At 40.8% G+C, this 20,207-nt stretch overlaps 1 protein-coding gene across 4 annotated transcripts in view; it reads left to right on the plus strand.

Moving 5' to 3' along the window:
- Positions 1-1,077: 1,077 nt before the first annotated feature.
- IYD (iodotyrosine deiodinase) overlaps positions 1,078-20,207 on the plus strand; it is a 35,505-nt gene continuing 16,375 nt past the window's right edge. The window contains exon 1 of one of the 4 annotated variants that reach the window (XM_001135488.7): positions 1,078-1,384. In XM_001135488.7, coding sequence (XP_001135488.1) covers positions 1,207-1,384 — 178 coding nt within the window. In that variant the 5' untranslated portion in view covers positions 1,078-1,206. Of the gene's footprint in view, positions 1,385-2,686; positions 2,843-20,207 lie in introns of those variants that run through there. The other 3 variants (XM_009452230.5, XM_527537.7, XM_054686427.1) reach the window with 3 other exon arrangements.

A 20,207-nucleotide genomic window follows, 5' to 3' on the forward strand; every position in this document is an offset into this window, starting at 1 on the left:
CTGTTTCCACCATCCACTGTGTGAGGTTACAGCAAGAAGGTACCTGTTGGCAAACCAGGAGGGGAGCCCTCACCAGGAGCTGATTTGCCAGCACCTTAATTATGGACTTCTCAACCTGCAGAACTATGATAAATAAATGATAAATTTTTTTCTTTCTTTCTTTCTTTCTTTCTTTTTCTTCTTCTTCTTCTTTCTTTCTTTTTTTTTTTTTTTAAGAGGAACTTTCACTCTTGTCACCCAGGCTGGAGTGCAATGGCACAATTTCGGCTCACTGCAACCTCCACCTCCTGGGTGGAGCTATTTTCCTGCCTCAGCCTCCTGAGTAGCTGTGTTTGCAGGCATGTGCCACCAGGCCCAACTAATTTTTGTATTTTTAGTAGAGATGGGGTTTCATCATGTTGGCCAGGCTGGTCTCGAACTCCTGACCTCAAGTGATCTGCCCCCCTCAGCCTCCCAAAGTGCCGGGATTATAGGCATGAGCCACCATACCTGGCCGAGAAATAAATTTATATTGTTTAAGCCACCCGGTCCATAGTATTTTTGTTATTTCAGCCATAACTGACTAAGGCACTTTCTAAAACAGACAGACAAACTAACACATAAAAAGCCCTACTGAAGTAATTATATAATCAAGTTGTCACTTTAATTTTTTGTGTCACTTTTCCTGGATCAAAGTTTTTCTCTGATGCAAAACATGATATTCTCTTTACTCCATATATTGGCTCAGGTATCATAAAAAAAATCAAAACCCTAGGGCTGTTTTCACAAACATGCCATTTAAAATGCATGGTGCCAAACCTCTTTCCTGAACATTTTCTTCCAGCAGATCTGAGTTGGTGTGTGGAAATCTATTTAAACAAAAACAAAAACAAAAACAAGTTCTTCAGGTGATCTAGCTAGATCTAGCACATGCAAGTTCTTACTCAGATTCTGGCAATTGTTGTCTAAGAATATATCGACAGAGTGTATACTTTTAAAAAGTTAATGGACTGGTGTATAACCAAAGCCACAACACCCCACACATGTGACTGTGATCTTTGCTCCTTTGCAAAGTCCTCATAGAGTTGAAGAGTTCTGCACTTTGTTCCTTCCCTGGCACACCTGTGTCTGCATTCCTTCTATCTCCCGGCATTCTCCACTCCTGTCTCTGTGTGTTTAAAAACCGGTGTGGGAAGTGTGCACGCCTGTGACATCAGACTCCAGAGCATGTATTTCCTGACTCCCATCTTGGTAGCCATTCTCTGCATTTTGGTTGTGTGGATCTTTAAAAATGCCGACAGAAGCATGGAGAAAAAGAAGGGGGAGCCTAGAACCAGGGCCGAAGCTCGCCCCTGGGTGGATGAAGACTTAAAAGACAGCAGTGACCTGCACCAAGCAGAAGAAGGTAAAGACACCAGTTATGCTGCTTAGCTTTGCTGTCGTGTTGTGTTGATGATGAGTGTGAGTCAATGGCAGGGCTTATGGAGAGGAAGAAACACACACAGGCCAGCTTCAACATCAACCTCTATTGTGCTAATGAATCAGTGCTTGGCACAGACAGGTCATCTCTCTCCAGTGATGAGCTTGTCACCTGCTGGGACCAACCCTTTTTTATTTTTGATGCCCAGTGAAAAAGCTGTTGAGAGGCTGAAGTTTTCCCTGGCTCCAATTCTGTTCTGGTTGTTAAAATCTTTCTGCAGGAATTCATCCCAGGCTGGCAGTGGGCAGGGACGAAGAGTCCAGGTTTTGATCAGGAACTTTGAAATCTACCAAGTGGCATCACCTAGGAGGCTGCTACCTTTCCCTGTGCCAGGCCCTGGAAGTGAAAGCCTGGGATGGCCTCTGTCCTCAACAAACTGAATGTCCAGTTCAGCTGCCAAGATGATACACGAGAATCAGAGAGACTAACAAAGAGACAGACCCGGTGGAACTGATTCTAAGCTGTTTAGAGCAGGCCTGGGAGTTTGACGGTGCAGTCAGGGAAAGGACAAACCAGGCTGGGAGGATGAATAGGGTACAAATAGCAAGTGCTGGGAGGCCTGTCAGGCAACAAGGAGCCAAAGGAGCAGCACCTGGAGGCCTGGGGAAGGGGTAAGAGAGGGAGTGGAGAATTGAGGGCGGAGGGAGGGGGTAAGAATGGAAGTAGAGAATTGAGGGCGGGAAGGTTATGGCCACCTTGAGAAGAAGAGGTGATGAAGGAGGCAGGTAGGAAGGGAGAGAGCATGGAGGAAGCTTGAGCCATCTGTGTTTGAGAAGCTTTGTCTGGGATGGGTTCGATTTGGAAGAGGCTCTGTGATCTTCAGCTGGGCTAATGATGCCCCCATCCCCAAACAGAGGCCACCTGGACATGTGAGTGTGTGTGAGTGTGTGTGTGTGAGAGTGTGTGTTTATGAATGTGCATGTGTGAGTGTGCGTGCATATGTGTGTGTGCATGAGAGTGTATGTGTGTGAGTGTGCATGTGAGTGTTCATTAATGTGCATGTGTGACTGTGTGTGCATGAGTGTGTGTCACGAGTGTGTGTGAGTGTGCACGTGTGTGCGCATGAGTGTGTGAGCGTGCATGAGTTTGTGTGTGCATGCATGAGTATGTGTGTGTGCGTGCACATGAGTGTGTTTGTGAGAGTGTGTGCATGAGTGTGTGTCCTAATCTCAGGACCGGGGTGCAGGGTGTCCAGCTGGCTCTCAGTGCTAACAGCCTGTAGTGCTGACTGCACCGCACAGGAGTCTAGCCTCTCAGCAGGGCTGCCTCTTGCTCTCCTACATTGAAAGCTCTTCCACTCAGAACGTCAATTCTACCCAGCGGAGAAGCACTTCCCTTAATCCAGGGAACATCTGCTGTGAAGCTGGGTAATGGTTTGTGCCGGTAAGGATGGCCTGGATGGTGGGGGCAGGTGGGAATGCAGTGGAAGGCGTGGATCAGAGTAAAGTTAATGGAAGAGCAACAGGGTTTGCTAGTAAATTGGATATTGGGAAAAGGAGGAGAGAGGGAGAGTTGGAGACTGGAAGCTATCATAAGTGGGTGAGGGAATGAGGATCCAGCTTAAAGGGGAAGATGTTGAGTTCCATCGAGGACATGTTTGATTTCAGACAACAGTGACACACCTGAGCAGAAAAGGGAGACAGCAGTCTATGTTAGGGGCCCAGGCCACAGATACTGACTGGAGAGTCACCAGTATGGGGAAGATACTTGGAACCTGGAGAAATAATGAATCCACAAAGTGGGCATTGCTAGAGAGAAGGCTGAGGATAGAACTTGAGGGACACATGCGGTTAAGAGGAACTGTGGAAGAAAAATGTACTAGAGAAAGGGAAGAGCTGTGGGAAAGGGGGCTCTGGGATCATAACAGTAACAAGCCCTTATATATTAATAGCTCTTACTGTATGCAATCACAGCCACATATTATGTGTAGTAAATCATTTCATCTTCATGACAGTACAATGAGGTAGGCACTATTAGAATCCCCATATTACAGATAAGGAAATTGAGGCCCCAATAGGGTAAGCTCAGGAAGGTGATTGCAGAGACAGGACCCAAGCCAGCTGTTTGCTGGGCTGCCTCTCCCCTGGGAGAATGACATAGAATGGAGGAGGCAGGAGATAGCCAGCAGGGACCAACATTCTCTGAGAGACCAGAAAGAGTGTGCATCAAGGAAAGGCCACTGGATTTGAAGACCCAAGAGGTTTGAGGACAAGGAGAGCTTGGGCAGGCTGTTGAGGGTCAGGTCCTGAGGCTGGGCCTGGAGGCTGGGAACATAGAGCAGAACTGGAGGGCCTTTCTCTGGCTCTCTGCCTGATCACTTACTTTTGCAAAATGCTTTGCCTCTTCATTCTCTGTTCCCTGCCATCCTCATCCTTGTCTTATCTTTATACAGAGGAATGAACAGGACAGCCTTAGTGTCGTCCTTAGCAGCTGGGACAAAGTCTGACCTGAGTGTGGTGTCCACAGATCTCTTGTATGGGGATTCTAATAGGGCCTACCTCGTTGTATTGTCATGAAGATGAAATGATTCACTCCACATCTCTTATGTTGTTTACATAAGTGGTGCATGCCAAGGTCACACAGGTGACCAGTGAGAACCAATGTTTAAACTCAGGCTTAGCCCCCCAAGTCTCTGCTCTCAGTCACAGGGTGGGTGGACATGATGTACGTGGGGATATTACTCTAGGTCCAGAAGGGATTGAGCAGGAGCTAAATGGAGAAGAGAACGGACTCCTTTACTGAAGACACATGGAGATGGTGTTGTTGACTGCAAATAGATACCAGATTGAAACCATTTTTAATATTAACAAGGTATTAAATGGTAAAATAAGTATTGTAGGCCATTCTAGCATGAGTTAAGGAAAATATGGGTACCCATCCAACCTCCTGCAGCTCTGATTCACAAAGAATTCCTACTGCATGTTCACAGGTCAGAGAATCGGCATGTGTGTGTGTGGGTGGGGTGGGGGTGGTAAGGGGTCATCTTGTGTCCATGCTTATTAGACATGTGTGTGGGTGGGTGGGGTGGGGGTGGTGAGGGGTCATCTTGTGTCCATGCTTATTAGACGTGTGTGTGGGGGTGTGTTGGGGGGTGGTGAGGGAACATTGTGTGACCATGCTTGTTATACGTGTGTGTGTGTGTGTGGGTGGGTGGGGTGGGGGTGGTGAGGGGTCATCTTGTGTCCATGCTTATTAGACATGTGTGTGTGGGGGTGGGGTGGGGGGTGGTGAGGGAACATTGTGTGACCATGCTTGTTAGACATGTGTGTGTGTGTGTGTGGGTGGGGTGGGGGTGGTGAGGGAACATTGTGTGACCATGCTTATTAGATGTAGGGTACAGTCTCCCTTTGCAAACCAGCCAAGGTTGGTGTCCTGTTAATACCTTGTTTGTCTACAGTTAGGGTCCAAGAAAGAAGAGTTGCTGAAGTTTATCTCAAAGAAATAAGTCTCAGATTGTCCCAGTAAAGTGAAATGAAAATCCTACCCACAAATCCTCTAGTTAGGCTCAGATTCATAGAAGTCCGTAGAAATGGGAAAAGAAGAAAAAGATAGGAAACACATCTCATCAAGATGAATCTGTTTTAGTGTTAGTGGGGGATTCTTCTGCACTTAGCTTCACTGGCCATCCAAAAGCTATTATTCTAACTGAAGTCACTAGCTGAATAATAAGTGACCCAACTTGTCCAGTCTTTTCTAAGAAAGGCCTGAGTTAAAATTTTTTATCCAGTGTGAGTAACATCTGAGGACAAAAATGTTCCTACAAACTTGAGAAACAGATTGTTATGTGCCCATAATAACAAGTAGCTTTCAGAACTGGTTCCAAGCCTGAGCAGTGAATCAATGACAACTCATTTCAGAATAAACTTGGCAAGCTAACCAATCAGTGTCAGCCTCATGCTTCTGAAAGCCAGCCAACCAGGGGTGGACTCACTCCAGGACCAGCTCCTCTGAGTGTCAGAGTCTCAACCAAATGACACTGATCCTACAAATGATGTGTGCCACTTGCAGCTCTGAAAGTCCACCAGTGCCTGAACTTCATGCTCCCCAACCAAGTAGCATACTAGGGCGAGTCTCTGGGGATTAGCAAGAGCCAATTGTTAAATATTTAGGAGTTTTTTGTTAAATCATTAGTGGCTTGAAGTAAGGCCATGGTGTGATTATTTACATCATGGATACTGGCAAGTGCTATGAATCAGTGCTTTCTCCCTTCCACCGCACAAAGAGTTGGTTTACCAGCACACCACTGCCAAAAATTCTATATTAAGTCAGCATTCTACTCTGCTCAGAGAGTCGAGCTTGATCAACATAGTTGTCTTTTACTATGGGAAGCAATGCAATCAGCTTTGTCTTAGACACACCTAGACATTAATACTTTCACATGGCTAATTTAAGAGGTTGGTTTGCTAGACTCCTGTAAGACCTTAAGCTTTTAGAACAAGAGACAGGCAAGTTTAGATGAGAGAAGAGTAGGAAAGGAAAAGGACTTGAATGAAGACATTGTTCTTGAGATCAAGTCTGGGTGGGTTCCTACTAGGGGAAAGTTAGGGTCAGCAGGGGACACTGGGGTACCCAAAGAGATAAAGGGTCTCAGAAGACAAATCCTGTCTTCACTCCACTGCTTTGGAGAGAAAGATGAAAATACCTTTTCCTCTACCCAATCTAGGTTCATGGCTGAGGCCCCTATAACAAAAGACAGAATAACAGAAAAGTATACATGTTTATTTAGCATAAGTTTCATGTGACACAGGAGCCTTCATAGGGAAATGAAGACCCAAAGGAACAGTTAAACCTGTGTGTTTTCATGCTAGGTTTGGCAAAAAGTGAACAGTCGTGGAGACATACAAGAGGCCAGAGGGGCTATGGTCTAACGTGGTCTAATGCCAATAAACTGGGGAAACTTAGTGTATTAGTCTGTTTTCACACTGCTGATAAAGATATACCTGAAACTCGGTAATTTATAAAGAAAAAGATTTAATGGACTCACAGTTCCATATGGCTAGAGATGCCTCACAATCATGGTAGAAGGTGAAAGGCATAGTCTACGTGGTGGCAGGCAAAGAGGGAATGAGAATCAAGCGAAAGGGGCTTCCCCTTATAAAACCATCAGATCTCCTGAGACTTATTCACTACCACAAGAACAGTATGGGAGAAACTGCCCCCATGATTCAATTATCTCCCACTAGGTCCCTCCCAAAACACATGGGAATTATGGGAGCTACAATTCAAGATGAGATTTGGGTGGGGACACAGCCAAACCATATCACTTTGCAATATCTATTTGTTCAGATTCTTCTCTGTGTCCCTAACGTCCTCAGAGATGAGAATGCTCCTTTCCTCTGGGTGGGCACCTCTTACATGGGTGCCATATGACCTGCCTCAGGGGAGGGTCAGAAAATTCTTCCTAGGTTTTATGACCTGCTTCAGGAAAGAAGGGCAGTGGAAGGTCAGAAAGCCCTTTTTGCTCTGAAGTTGCCATGCTTTGGGGTCATATGTTCTGAACCCTATTGGCTTTAGGATAGCGCTGCCCTATTCAAGGTGTCTCTTTCTGGGCACCCTTCAGCCTTCCCAATCCCTACCCACCTCAGTGCTACTAATGAAATAATCCATCTATACAGCAGCCAGATGTCACCTTAATAGTTCTGTTGCTCAACGCACACAGCAAGTCAATATATTGAGACACCAGGTTGCAACAGAGAAAGAGGTTTAATCATAAGGCTGCTGAATGAAGAGACAGGAGGAAACCTTAAATCCATTTCCCTGAGGAGTTTGGAGCTAGGATTTTTTAGAGTTTTGGTGTGGGCCAAAGTGTGGAGGTCACTGATTGGTCAGAGTGCAGGGTGAAGTCATGGGACAGGGAGATGAAGAAACTGTATTCTCATGCTGATTCCACTGCGTTATGGGAGTCTTCAAACTGATTGGCATCAGCTGTTTCACTGGAATTCGGATCTGAAACACATTTTAAGTAATTTTTAAATAAAAGCCTTATGATCGTGATGGAGAGATCCTATCTATCTCAAACAAAAGCCTTGAGACTCTCATGTCAGAAATTCTATGCATAGGAAGAGTGGGGATGCAAATGGTCAGTATCTACTAGTGCTATGAGACTTTCAGAACAAGGAAGTGGGTCAAAGCAGCCTGATGAATGCTTGATTATAACTGTACTTCTGTCCATAATTCTTGTTAGCCCTATGAGGATGGCCTCACAGGAAGTGGGATGACTGAGAGGCCCAGGTAGGGAGCACAGCAATGGTGAAGCAGCTGGGAAAGAGTCATTGTCGGGGCAGGTGCTGAGCCCTGAAGTGGCTCCCATCCTCACCTTCAAAATCTGCATCACCCTCCTCCTTAGTAACATTACTCCTCAAGTCTTCCAAAATTGCAAGAAGGGAACAAGGATGATGTGACACAAATTGTCCTTGGTTTCTTGATTAGAAAATAGTGGTCCATCTGCAAAGACTGTGTAGTAGAACTGTAAAAACACTAAAGCAATGTATTTGGAGATGCAACCAGAAAAACACTTCCATGCTAAATGTGAAAAGATAGAAGTGACCTAGAATTACTTGGCTGGCTAAACCTAATTATGGCACAATTAATGGATTCCTTGGCATTAAAGCGATTGTAGGGACCAAGGGACTGATTGCTAGAAAGCTGATAGGGTGTATTACCACTCCCCCTTCACATCTAGTCCGTTCTAACTAAAAGTATACAGTTTGGGCCAAAACTGCTCCTGCTAGTGAAATATGAAAAGAAATTTCTCCTCTGCCCTCTGAAGGTTCACTGAAAATGAACTGACAAGAGACAGATTAATAGAAGGAAAGGCATACAAATTTATTTAACATGTATAAGCACTGGGGAATCGCCAATAACCCAGTGGGGTCCAGATGCTTATATATCCTTCTTCATAGGGGATGAGGGGATGGTGGGAGTGTGTAGGAGTAAATGACTTTCAGGGAAAATGAATGGGTCCAAAGAACAATGCCTTGGGATGAAGTTCCTTGAGCTTATGAGAGGTAGTGGGAAGGCGAGGGGTGGAACTTCACTGTGAACAAAAGTCTTCTCATTATGCAGGTAAAGTTCCCCAGGTTGTCTCTGTCTGCCTGGATTCCTAGGCAAGGGATCTTAAGACAATTACATTTCTTCATCTTCTTCTTTTCTTTTCTTAACAGATAGGGTATTGCTTTGTTGCCCAGGCTGGAGTGCAGTGGCATGATCATAGCTCACTGAAACCTCAAACTCCTGGACTCAAGCTATCCTCCCACTTCAGCCTCTTGAGTAGCTAGGACTACAGGCACACACCACCACGCCTAATTTTTAGACTTTTTGTAAAGACAGGGTCTCTCTATGTTGCCCAGGCTGGTCTCGAACTCCTGGGCTCAAGCAATCCTCCTACCTCAGCCTCCCAAAGTGCTGGGATTACAGGCTTGAGCCACTGGGCCCATCCTAATTACATTTCTTTTGGAAAGAAATGTCCCTAGTCAGATAGCGAAATTCCAGAAAGAATCTCTCTCAGTGCTTCGGGAAAAAGGATCAGAGAGACCAGAGACCAGGCAGGTCAGAGGGAGACCTGGAGGTGCTTCTTCAGTTCACCAGGTCAAGTGCCAAGTGTCAGTATTTTAGGGTATTGTTTGCAGACCCCCAGTGCAAAGATACAAGGCAAGTTACTGTTGGTATCAATAGCAAGTTCCAAGTGCGGCAGCACAAGATTTCATTCAAAAAGCAGGCCATAATAGTATACATTTGCTTTGCACTGTGTGGACCTTCGAGCTTGAATCATCCCTAGTGGCTTGACTGCTCTAGAGTGAAGGCAGGAAAACAAAGGGGTTTACACAGCCTGCTCTCTTGCCTCTGGGTGAGGGCCACATTCCTCGGGAGCAGTCAGGAGTTCAAGAGAAGGGGACAAGTGGAAGCTCACTGTGCTCCTAGCCCAGCCCTGCTAGTCTCATTCCCCAGCCATAGTATAGACCTTCTGCCCTGTGAAAGGCTCCAGGAATGGCAGCCCGGCTGTGCACTGCTCCGAGAGTGCACTCAGGACAATCCCATCAGGAGGTGATGAGGATCATTTGTTTGACCATTCCCTAGTCAGGGATAATGGTTAGCACTGATAATGAGGTAACAGTTTGCTTCCTTCTGCTAATTAGGAGAGTCTGCCTTGGACTCTAGAAGCTGTGGAAACTGCCAAGTCATGCATTTAGACTGCTTTTAGTTTTTACAAGTGCTGAATGGGTCTTAAGACTTAGTAACTTACCTTTCAAAGAGTTAAGGAAGCATTTAATGCATTTGCTTATATACCACTTATTAACTACAGAGGCTGCCAGACTTCATCTTAAATGGTGTCAAAAGTATCATTGGTGTTGAAAGTCTTTATTGACACCTTGATAAAGTTCAGAGTTGTCACTGTGATGTTCATGACATTGGCATTTCGCTGGGCCAGGACTGATTGTTAGAAAGTTGATAGATGTTTATTACCACTCCCCCATCACACATACTTTCTTCTAAATAGGCCCAAACTGTCCCTGCTAGAGAAATATAAAAGGAAGTTTCCTCACTAAGAGTTACAAACCAAAAGTAGTGCCTGCTAACGTTGTTATTGGTGTTCCTCAGAAGGTGAATTCTCTACCTGAATTCCACCTGGAGAATGGCCAAGTCCCTCAGGGCGGGTCTTTGACCTTCTTCCACTCTTCCTTTCTTTTTATTTTATTTTATTATTATTATACTTTAAGTTTTAGGGTACATGTGCACAATGTGCAGGTTAGTTACATATGTATACATGTGCCATGCTGGTGCGCTGCACCCATTAACTCGTCATTTAGCATTAGGTATATCTCCTAATGCTATCCCTCCCCGCTCCCCCCACCCCACAACAGTCCCCAGAGTGTGATGTTCCCCTTCCTGTGTCCATGTGTTCTCACTGTTCAATTCCCACCTATAAGTGAGAACATGCGGTGTTTGGTTTTTTGTCCTTGCAATAGTTTACTGAGAATAATGATTTCCAATTTCATCCATGTCCCTACAAAGGACATGAACTCATCATTTTTTATGGCTGCATGGTGTATATGTGCTCACCATCACTGGCCATCAGAGAAATGCAAATCAAAACCACAATGAGATACCATCTCACACCAGTTAGGATGGCAATCATCAAAAAGTCAGGAAACAACAGGTGCTGGAGAGGATGTGGAGAAATAGGAACACTTTTACACTGCTGGTGGGACTGTAAACTAGTTCAACCATTGTGGAAGTCAGTGTGGCGATTCCTCAGGGATCTAGGACTAGAGATACCATTTGACCCAGCCATCCCATTACTGGGTATATACCCAAAGGACTATAAATCATGCTGCTATAAAGACACATGCACACGTATGTTTATTGTGGCACTATTCACAATAGCAAAGACTTGGAACCAACCCAAATGTCCAACAATGATAGACTGGATTAAGAAAATGTGCCACTCTTCCTTTCATTCCTCCTGGTCATGCTCATCGCTTCCAGAGGGCTCCAAATGGGATCTCACCTTCAAAGCTCACACATTTCCTTTTGTACTTGACACCTGCACTTGAATGGCTTGCAGCATCTGGAATCAGGCAGACTGTTGACTCCTGTTCCTCCTTCCTGCCCACTCCCAATAGTTCATCTCTTAGTCCTCCTGGCTCAGTGGATGGTTCCATCATCTAACCAGGCACTAAAGCCAGAAACCTGGCATTGATTCCTGGTTCCTCCCTCTCTCTCCCAGCCACTCTCAACCACCCATGTTAGCCAGTCTTTCGATTTCTATTTCTAAGGTGTTTTGAGAATCTGCACACCCCTGTCATTCTTTCTGCTTCTCCAAGGGTCCAAGCCAGCATCGTCCCCCAGTCAAGCTATGTCTACAGCATCTGTATGGATCTGCGTTTTTCACATTGTCTCCTAAATATACTTGAATCCCCAGCCTCTTTCTTATTGCTCAAGTTTCACGTTACATGCCATCCCCTTGGGAATCACTTTGTGTCCTCCCTCTTTGTACCATCCCTTCTTATTCTCTGTCACTTCATAGAGAATTAATTGTCCTCATAGGAGTGATTACAGTTTGTAATTCTATGCATACGTACATTTGCTGCTTTGTTTAAATATATAAGGAATAAGGTTATTGTTCCAAAGAGGAAAATTGTTACCTTCAATCCTTTCCCTAAAATGTTACTAATCGGAGAAGATTAAAATTCATATCATAGAGGAAGAGAGTGAAAGTTAAACACCACACCTAGAGCCCAGGCAAACTTTGTCATAAACCATTGTTTGTTCTCAGGTCCCATTCAATTCCCAAAGGGAATTATTGACTATCCATCATCTGATCATTGGGTCCATTCATTCCCCCTGAAATTCATTGCTCCTACACCTCCCATCTCCTCTTCCTCTATAAAGAAGGGTGTATAAGCATTTGGACCCCGTTGGATTATTGAGTGATCATTCTCTTGCTATTGCCCCATGCTATGCATGTTAGAATAATTTTGTATGGCTTTTTCTCCTATTAATCTGTCTTTTGTGAATTCATTTTCAGTGAATCTTCAGAGAGTGAGGGAGGAAGCTTTCCCTCTTCACCCCTATAGTATAAAAGTCACATCTGTCTTGTTCACTAATATATATATCAAAGGCTCAATAAAAGCCTTGTTGAATGACTTGTATATTTCCATCTTCCAGGAAGATTTTGAGAACTTTACCAAATGTAATTTGCATTCTACATAGTATTTGGTGTTTTGCAAATTACAATTGTAACCTGAAAACTTGTTTTTTCCCAACTAATCATACCCACCAGAGATTTTTATTCCACTGTACCACCATTCTCTCCCTAAAACACCACAACTACCACTACCACTACCACAACAACAACCATTGCAAAATCATTGCTATTGGCATTTCCTGAGCAGATGTCTAAAAAAAGAAAGTTGTTTAGTTCCACTAATATAAAACAGATCAACTTTAGGACTTGCACTGCTTCTTCATGCTTTGTTCTTTTAGCTAATGTGTAATACTTACATAACCCAAGGGTCAGCTGAGCTCATCCTATTTAGAAAAAAATAAATAAACTAAAAATAAGATTTAAAAAAGGCTGAATCCTCAATCCTACATGCTTTGAGGAGGCCAATTCCCTCTCAAAGATTTGACAATCCCCACAGAACCTGTGTCCATGGAGCCACCTCTGGCTCTGAGGTTCATGCCCAAGGGACCCCCGATTTCCTGTATGTGTTTTCTTCTTCCACCTCACACCAATTTATCTGTGGAAATCAACCTTTGTTTCTGTTTGTTTCTTTGGTCTCTCACTTCCCAACTCCTCACACAGCATGTTAGCATTTGGGGCAGCCCTTCTTCCTTCTAAAGGTCTTTTGAGCCACTGTCATAGGCCTCCCTTTGGGCTCCCCTCCCCAAACTCTGTTCCCCTCACTTGATCATGCTCAGCTCCTCTCCCCCAAAGACTCATGCCTATGCTCTGAAAAAGAGTGGTCCATGGAATCCAGGGACATGGCAGCACAGGAAAATCATCAGAGGTTTACAATTTTACACTGTCTTCTTCCCTCATCAGTCTGGTGAGGGGATGTGAGCAACAGGAAGTTTATTTTCCACAAATGATGCTACTTTGCTCAAAAGGCAAAAGTACCTATGGCCAGTTTTGTTTACACTTTTAAGTTCTTACTCATTGTATTAAACTCCAAATCTTTCTTGAAAGTATTGATATTTTAAACACGAAACAGAAATTTAAAAATATTGGTTTTGCTATTGTACTTACAGAAATGGTAACATGGCAAGAAATTCATCTCTAAGGATCTAAGTTTCCACTGTATCTAGACTTTACCTACTTTTGCTGAACGTGAACTTTCACTGCATTGAGAAAATGTCAAGTGTCTTTTCTCCTTTTTTAGAAGTTTTGTTTAAAAGTTCTGAACAGTTGACTTATTCCTGATTCCTCTGGTAATTAATCTCTATGGCCTTCTTCTCATTGAAAAAACTCTTAATTGTGAAATGCACTCACTGAAGAAGTGTATAAAACACAGATGAACAGCTTAACACATAAGTATTAAGCAAAACCTTATACAATTATCACTTAGGTTAAGAAATATACACATCCAACATTTCATAAACACCCATATGTCCTTCCCCAGTCATAACCTCTTCTATTTCCAACAGAAGTAACTTCTATTTTGAATTTTATGAAAATTATTTCTTTGCTTTTCTTCTTAGTTGCATTATTCTTACACAACTAAACATTCCTAAACATTAAAATTATACTGTTTATATTCTTTTGACTTGATGTTTTATATTTGTAAGGGTCAAATATAATGCTAAGCAGGTTAGGCATGTAACTGAGGCTTATTCATTTTCACTATTGTATAGTATTCTGTTATATGACTATATCACAATTTATTCTACTGTTGAACATTTGGTCTATTTCTAGTTTAGGACTATTATCAACTATTTCTGTAAACATTTTAATACTAGTCTTGTATATATGTGCATGGATTTTTCTGGCATGTGCAAGCAATTGCAGAGTCATGGTGTGAAGGGCCTGATGATGTACCACGCAGATCCCCCCTTGAGGAAGGGCTTGCTGTCTCTATTGCTGCGAGTACTGTCGGCCTCTTGCAGGAATGGCCTCTGCTGTAGATAGCTATCTCTCCCGAGATCCCACCCCTCCCAGGATGGCCCATATCTAATAACTGATTGCAGTGGTCGTATAAAGGTCCAGCAATTACGGCCTAATCTGAGACAACTCTGATGGACAATTTTAGTTTCAAAATAGCCCTTGCTGTGGTTGAGGCCATCTCTCAGCTTGCATTGCAGCTTGGCTTCTTCTGCCCAATCTTGTTTCTTTCCTCTCCCTTCCATAGGTTTTGATCCCAAAGCTACTTCCTATAAACATTCCACACACGACTCAGTCTCAGAGTCAGCTTCTTGGAGAACCTAAGTAGAGACATGTAGGGTATACCTCTATCCAATTTTACTAGACAATACTGAGTTTTAAAATCTCGGATTGGTATTTTTCAACAATTTTGGAAAAATTTCAGCCATTGCCTTTTCAGATATTGCCTCTGGTCCATTTCCTCTCTCTCTTCTCCTTTCAGGACTCCAATTAAATGGTTAGACCTTCTCACTGTATCCTCTGATGTCTTTTACATTCTCACCTATGTTTTCTGTCTTTCTCTTTCCATGCTACATTTTGGATAGGTAAGAAGAAACTATCTTCGTATTGATTCATTTCCTCTTTAGCTGTGCCTACATTGATGTTAAACCTATTAATTGAATGTTTAATTTAGTTTGTTTTCATTTTTGTTTCTAGAGGATTTTTTAGTTCTTTTTTTCAAATTTGCTGTCACTTTTTTCTGCCAAAGTCATGTGTCTTGTATTTCTTTGGACATAGTGAGCATAGTTGTTTCATGATCTGTGGCTGATAACTCCAGTATCATAAGTCATTGTTGGTCTGTTTCTGATTCCCATAGTTTTTTAATGGTTCTTATTCATAACTTTGTGTTTTCCTAAATACATTGTTATTTTTCATTGTTTGCTAGTCATTCTTTTGGAAAAGTACTTATAAAAACTTTGTGAGGTCTAGGATATTGGTACTTATTTCCAGGGAAAATTCACTTTTGTACTTACATGGTGTGACACTAATACTCTGGGATGACTTTAACCTAAGGTCAAACCCTATGGTTCCCTGGATCACTCAGATGATATTATCTTAGGCTGCAAGCACATATCAGGGCTGGTTTATTTAAAATCCCCCCTTACTATGAGACTGTAGACCTTCAGGGTCCCAGCTTAAAGTGTAGGGGGCTGTCAAGTCTCCGTGCGTAGACCTGGGATTTTGGCTTTTGTCATCATCCTTTATCTCAGATCAACCTTACAGCTGTTTCTTGGTAATTGGAAAATATATAATACTCTGGGCATTTGAATGCTGGTCTACCTCTGTGATACTAACCTTCAGCTAGATTTTGACCGTCATTTCCTACAATAACAGATGAGCATTCCAATGCATACAAGAAAATGTTTTAAAATATATTTTACAAAGGATTTCAGTTGTTTTGTTTTTCTAGCTTGCGGCATTCATAAAAATTCTCTAATTAACCACTACTAAAAGTGGAAATCCTTTAACAGATGCCACAACCACAAATTGCAGCAACTATAACCACAGCTGCATCAGCTAATCAATGAGATCAAAATGGATTTATGGTCGGGTGCAGTGGCTCATGCCTGTAATCCCAGCACTTTGGGAGGCTGAGGTGGGAGGATTGCTTGAGCCCAGGAGTTTGAGGCCCGTGCAACATAATGAGACCAAGTCTCTAAAAAAAAACAAAAACAAAAAAAATTAATATTAAAACAAACCCTCCTCCCAAAAAAACCCTTGAAGTGGATTTGTATCTACTAAAAGAAAAAAGTAACAAGTTATTTTCTTCCATCACACAGCTCAAGGCCTGGGATACACATCATATCAAGCACATATAATTGGGTTTTGGGGAGGTTGTCAATGAGGAAGATATATAACAACATTATATTCAGTTTCCTAAAGACACAGTTTAGGTAGCACAATAATGGTTCAGGTAGGACACAAACACATGCACACACATACATTTTAATGGTTTAAAACATCTTAAATTTGTTATTTTAGGAAAGTGAGTGCTGAGCATTTTCAGCAATATCACAGCAGACTGATGATCTGTTCTTATCTAAGTAGGAGTTGCTTTCTGTGTGATATGGCTTCTCTGCACCCATTCCCATCAGGCTGAAAAATATTAGGGCAGGTTTGTTAAAGACTGAATTATTGTGTAAAAGAACCATCTACTCATTAGATCCCAACAATATTTTCAGTGTTTACTCCATGGGCAGCCTTCTCAGTGAAGCTTTCTTTATGCGATTCAAATTTCACTGAAAAAATTCCAACACATAACAATTCATTCTGATTTGATATACTGAGGTTTACTTTCTGTACTGGCCTCATTTTGGTATATTTTGCCTCCTAGGTTCTAGGAATTGATAAAACTCAGCAACAACCAGAAGCCCAAGACCAGCCTAAGACAAGCAAGGAATATCTATTATTATTATTATATTTTTGCCATCCAAACATTTTCCCCTCAATAATTTTAACTGTTTGAAGACAGCATCTTAGAATTTTTTTCTGTTGAAATCTTTGTAGTTCAGAAGTATGTCTTTTCATGAGCTTAAGTGAAATGAAGAAACAGTATTCAGAAAAGCTGTGAAATTTTGGATATATAACGAACAATTTTGAGAATATTGGAATGTAGTATCTGGGAATTTGACAATACAGTCTTCAGAACTCTTGTTTGTAGAGACTATCTTGAACTTCACAAAGTTATTTATTGGAAAATCTTCTTCTAAAATAACATAACTGGGTGTGCCCTTGGTGAAGCTTTTAGTGCACTAGACACATCATCCTTCTTATCTTCTGCCATATCTGTGGGTTCATTTTCTTTCTCCTCAGTTTTAGCATTTTTAGCTCCAGTGATTGACCCTTCTGTTGCATCTTCATCTTCTCTAAGATCTTCAACTCTGATAATGAGCTTGCAGAACTTTCTGAACACGAGGGTAATGGGGAAAACAGAAGAAGTGGCAGAAGCAGGCAGACATAATGAGAAATTTTATGTAATTAAATGTAACAGTTCTTTTCTTATGTTTAATCTTTTTGTGTCTTGTTTAAGAAATCCTTCTCCACTCCAAGGTCGTGCAGACATTCTCTTATATTCTCTTCCAAAAGCTTTAAAAATTAATCTTTCATATTTAGAATTGTGGTGAGAACATCCTATTTGTTCTCAATCACTGATGGAAGGGTTTCAAAGATACATCGTTACCATAGCTGGATGTGGTGGGGTTTCTCCCCCCATAGTTAGACTATCAGATTAAGAAAGTTCCTTTCTCCAAATTTACTAAGAGATAAATGTCAAGTTTTACTAAACACCTTTTCTGCATTGTAATGATTTTTGTGGTTTACGTTCTTCAGCTTTTTAATGTGATAAAAAAAAAAGATTGTTTTTCTAATGTTAAATTAACCTCGTATTCCTGGGATAATTCCAACTTGGCCAAGATGTATTTTTTTTAATAAATTGCTGAATTCTGTTATTAATATTTTATTTAGGATTTTTGTACCATGTTTGTGAGGAAGTTGAGCCTGTAGTTTTTTGTTCTCTTAATGCCCTACTTATGTTTGGTATCAAGGTTGTGGTCATTCCATAAAATGAGTTGGAGGGTGTTTACTCTTTTTCTGTTGTATCTGGACCTAGAGTTGCTTTCTCTTTTAGGAAAATCTTTGCTTACTAATTCAGCTTATTTAATAGTCAGCAGACTTTTCAGTTTTTCTATTTTGAAGTTAGTTTTAGCAGGTTATATTTTTAAGAAATTTGTCTATTTTATATAAATTTTCTAATATATTGGTATAATAAATATTCTCATACTATTTGTTAAATGACAGTAACATCTGTACTGATGCCTCCTTTTTCATTCCTGATATTTGTTACTTGTGCTTTCTCTTTTCCTTGATCAATCTTGACAGAGGATTGCCAATTTAATCAGTTTCTACAGAGAACTAGCTTTGGTTTTGATGTTTCTCCCTATTGGATGTTTGTTGTTGTTTTCCTTAATATGTCATATTTAATATTTACTTTTTCTACTATCTTTCGTTTTATTTGGGTATTTTTTTCTAACTTCTTGAAATTGATTTTTAATTCATTAATTTTTAGAGTTTGTTCCTATCTAATGTATGTATGTAAGGCTTGGAATCTCCCTCTAAATATAATATGTTAATGTTATTGCATAGATTTTCCAATATGTAATAATTTCATATTTTAATTTTGAAATATTTTCTAATTTTCTTTAAGGTATTTTGTTTGTTTTTTTTCAGTTATCTTTTTGTTACTAGTTTAATTGCATTACAGTCAGAGATCATTACCTATTGGGCCATTAAAATATGTTGAGAGTTATTTTCTGGTCCAATAAGTCTGCTTAAAAAAAAATGTGTTCTGTAGTTGTTTGGTGCAGTGTCCTATGTAAGCCTATTTGGTTATCTTTGTCAATTACCTTGTTAAAATCTTCTGTATCCTTACTGATTTTTTTCTTCTGCTTATTCTATCATTACCGGGAGAGATGCATTAAGATCTTTCACTGTGATGTGGATTTTTACATTTCTTCTTAAAAGTCTGTCTTGAGGTCATGTAATGTAATTGCATACATATTTAAAATTATGTTTTCCCAGTAAATTAAATTGTATTATTAGAAACTGACCCTTTTTATTATCAATAATGCTTTTGGCCTTAATTTTTTTTCAACTAGTATAGTTATGTGATGCATGGTATGACTTTCAACCTTTCTATACGCTTATGTTTTAGGTGTATCACTTATAAACAACATACTTGGACTTAAAATAATCATTGGCCTTTATCGGGAACATTTAGTTCATTTTTATTCAATGCAACTATTCTTGCCATGGTTAAAAATTCAGTTATTTCTGTGTTCTTCCCGAGGCAAATTCTTTCTCTAGTTGCTTTCAATATTTTTATACTTTATTGTAAAAACTATAGTTTTTAAAAATAACTCTTTGAATTTACTAGGCCTCAGAGTAAAAATGTGCCATTTTCGTAGCTTACCTGTAGGCAAGAAGCCTGAAATAACTTGTAGTTTTGCAACTAACGCAGCCCCTGATTTACTTTTATTGTTGTCAGGATCAATTATGAACCTGAAGTTTGGCACCTTCTTTATAATCACATTTTTCCCCTTGTAGCAGCTGAGTTTAATGTCATTAAAAATAGTCAGGTGCAATGGTGCACACCTGTACTCCCAGCTACTCAGGAGGCTGAAGCTGGAGGGTCCCTTGAGGCCAGGAGTTTGAGTCCAGCCTGGGCAACATAGCAAGACCCCATTTCTAATTTTAAAAGAAGAGAAAGAAAAAAGTTCTTGTAAAAAAAAAAAAAAAGAATTTACCAGCCCTCTTGAATCTGTAGATCTGGTATTTTTTATGAGTTCTGCAAAAAATCTCAGATGCTATCTTTTCAAATATTGCCTCCACCATATACTCTTTGAATCAAATGATCAAATGTATATTAGACATTCTCACTCTTCACTCTGTTCTATTTTTTCTTGCGCTTTCCTCTATATTTTCCATCTTTTTGTCTCTCCTTGCCCCATTCTAAGTGTTTTCTTCTGACTTACCTCCCAGTTCATTAATTTTTCTGTAGCTAGTCTAACCTGATAGTCAACCATCCTTTTACGTTCTTAATTCTATTATTTTTCAATTCCAGAAGTTCTCTATTTTTTCAGATTGTTTATATTAGCTTTTATTCTTTATTTTTGCTGTTGTTTTTATTTTTTCTTCTTTTTAATTTTTTTCCTTTTATTCTTTCCTGTACCCTACAGATTTATATAAGCTTGTCTTTTTTCTCTAAATACAGTAATCATAGTTGTATTATCTTCTGGGTCTGATAATTCCAGTATTTGGAGTCTTTGGGCATCTGACTTTATTTTTTTTAAATTGATTCTGCTGTTTCTTGTCCAATATGTTTTCTTCTTTATGTGCCTGATTGCATTTGATGGGTTGCTGATGATTGTACTTAAAATTATTTGTATATTGGCATTTTCTTCTGCTAGACAACTGGGGTACTTTCAGGCAGGACAAGTTTATTCCAAGTTCAAGTTTGAGGCAAGACTCATCAAACTGATATAAACCGTTGAGTAATAATTTACTTATGATTGACACTTCCCCAAAGGATGTAGTTTTGGGGTCCTA

The sequence above is a fragment of the Pan troglodytes genome, chromosome 5, assembly GCF_028858775.2.
Source record: "Pan troglodytes isolate AG18354 chromosome 5, NHGRI_mPanTro3-v2.0_pri, whole genome shotgun sequence".
In the NCBI taxonomy this organism is placed as follows: Eukaryota; Metazoa; Chordata; class Mammalia; order Primates; family Hominidae; genus Pan; species Pan troglodytes.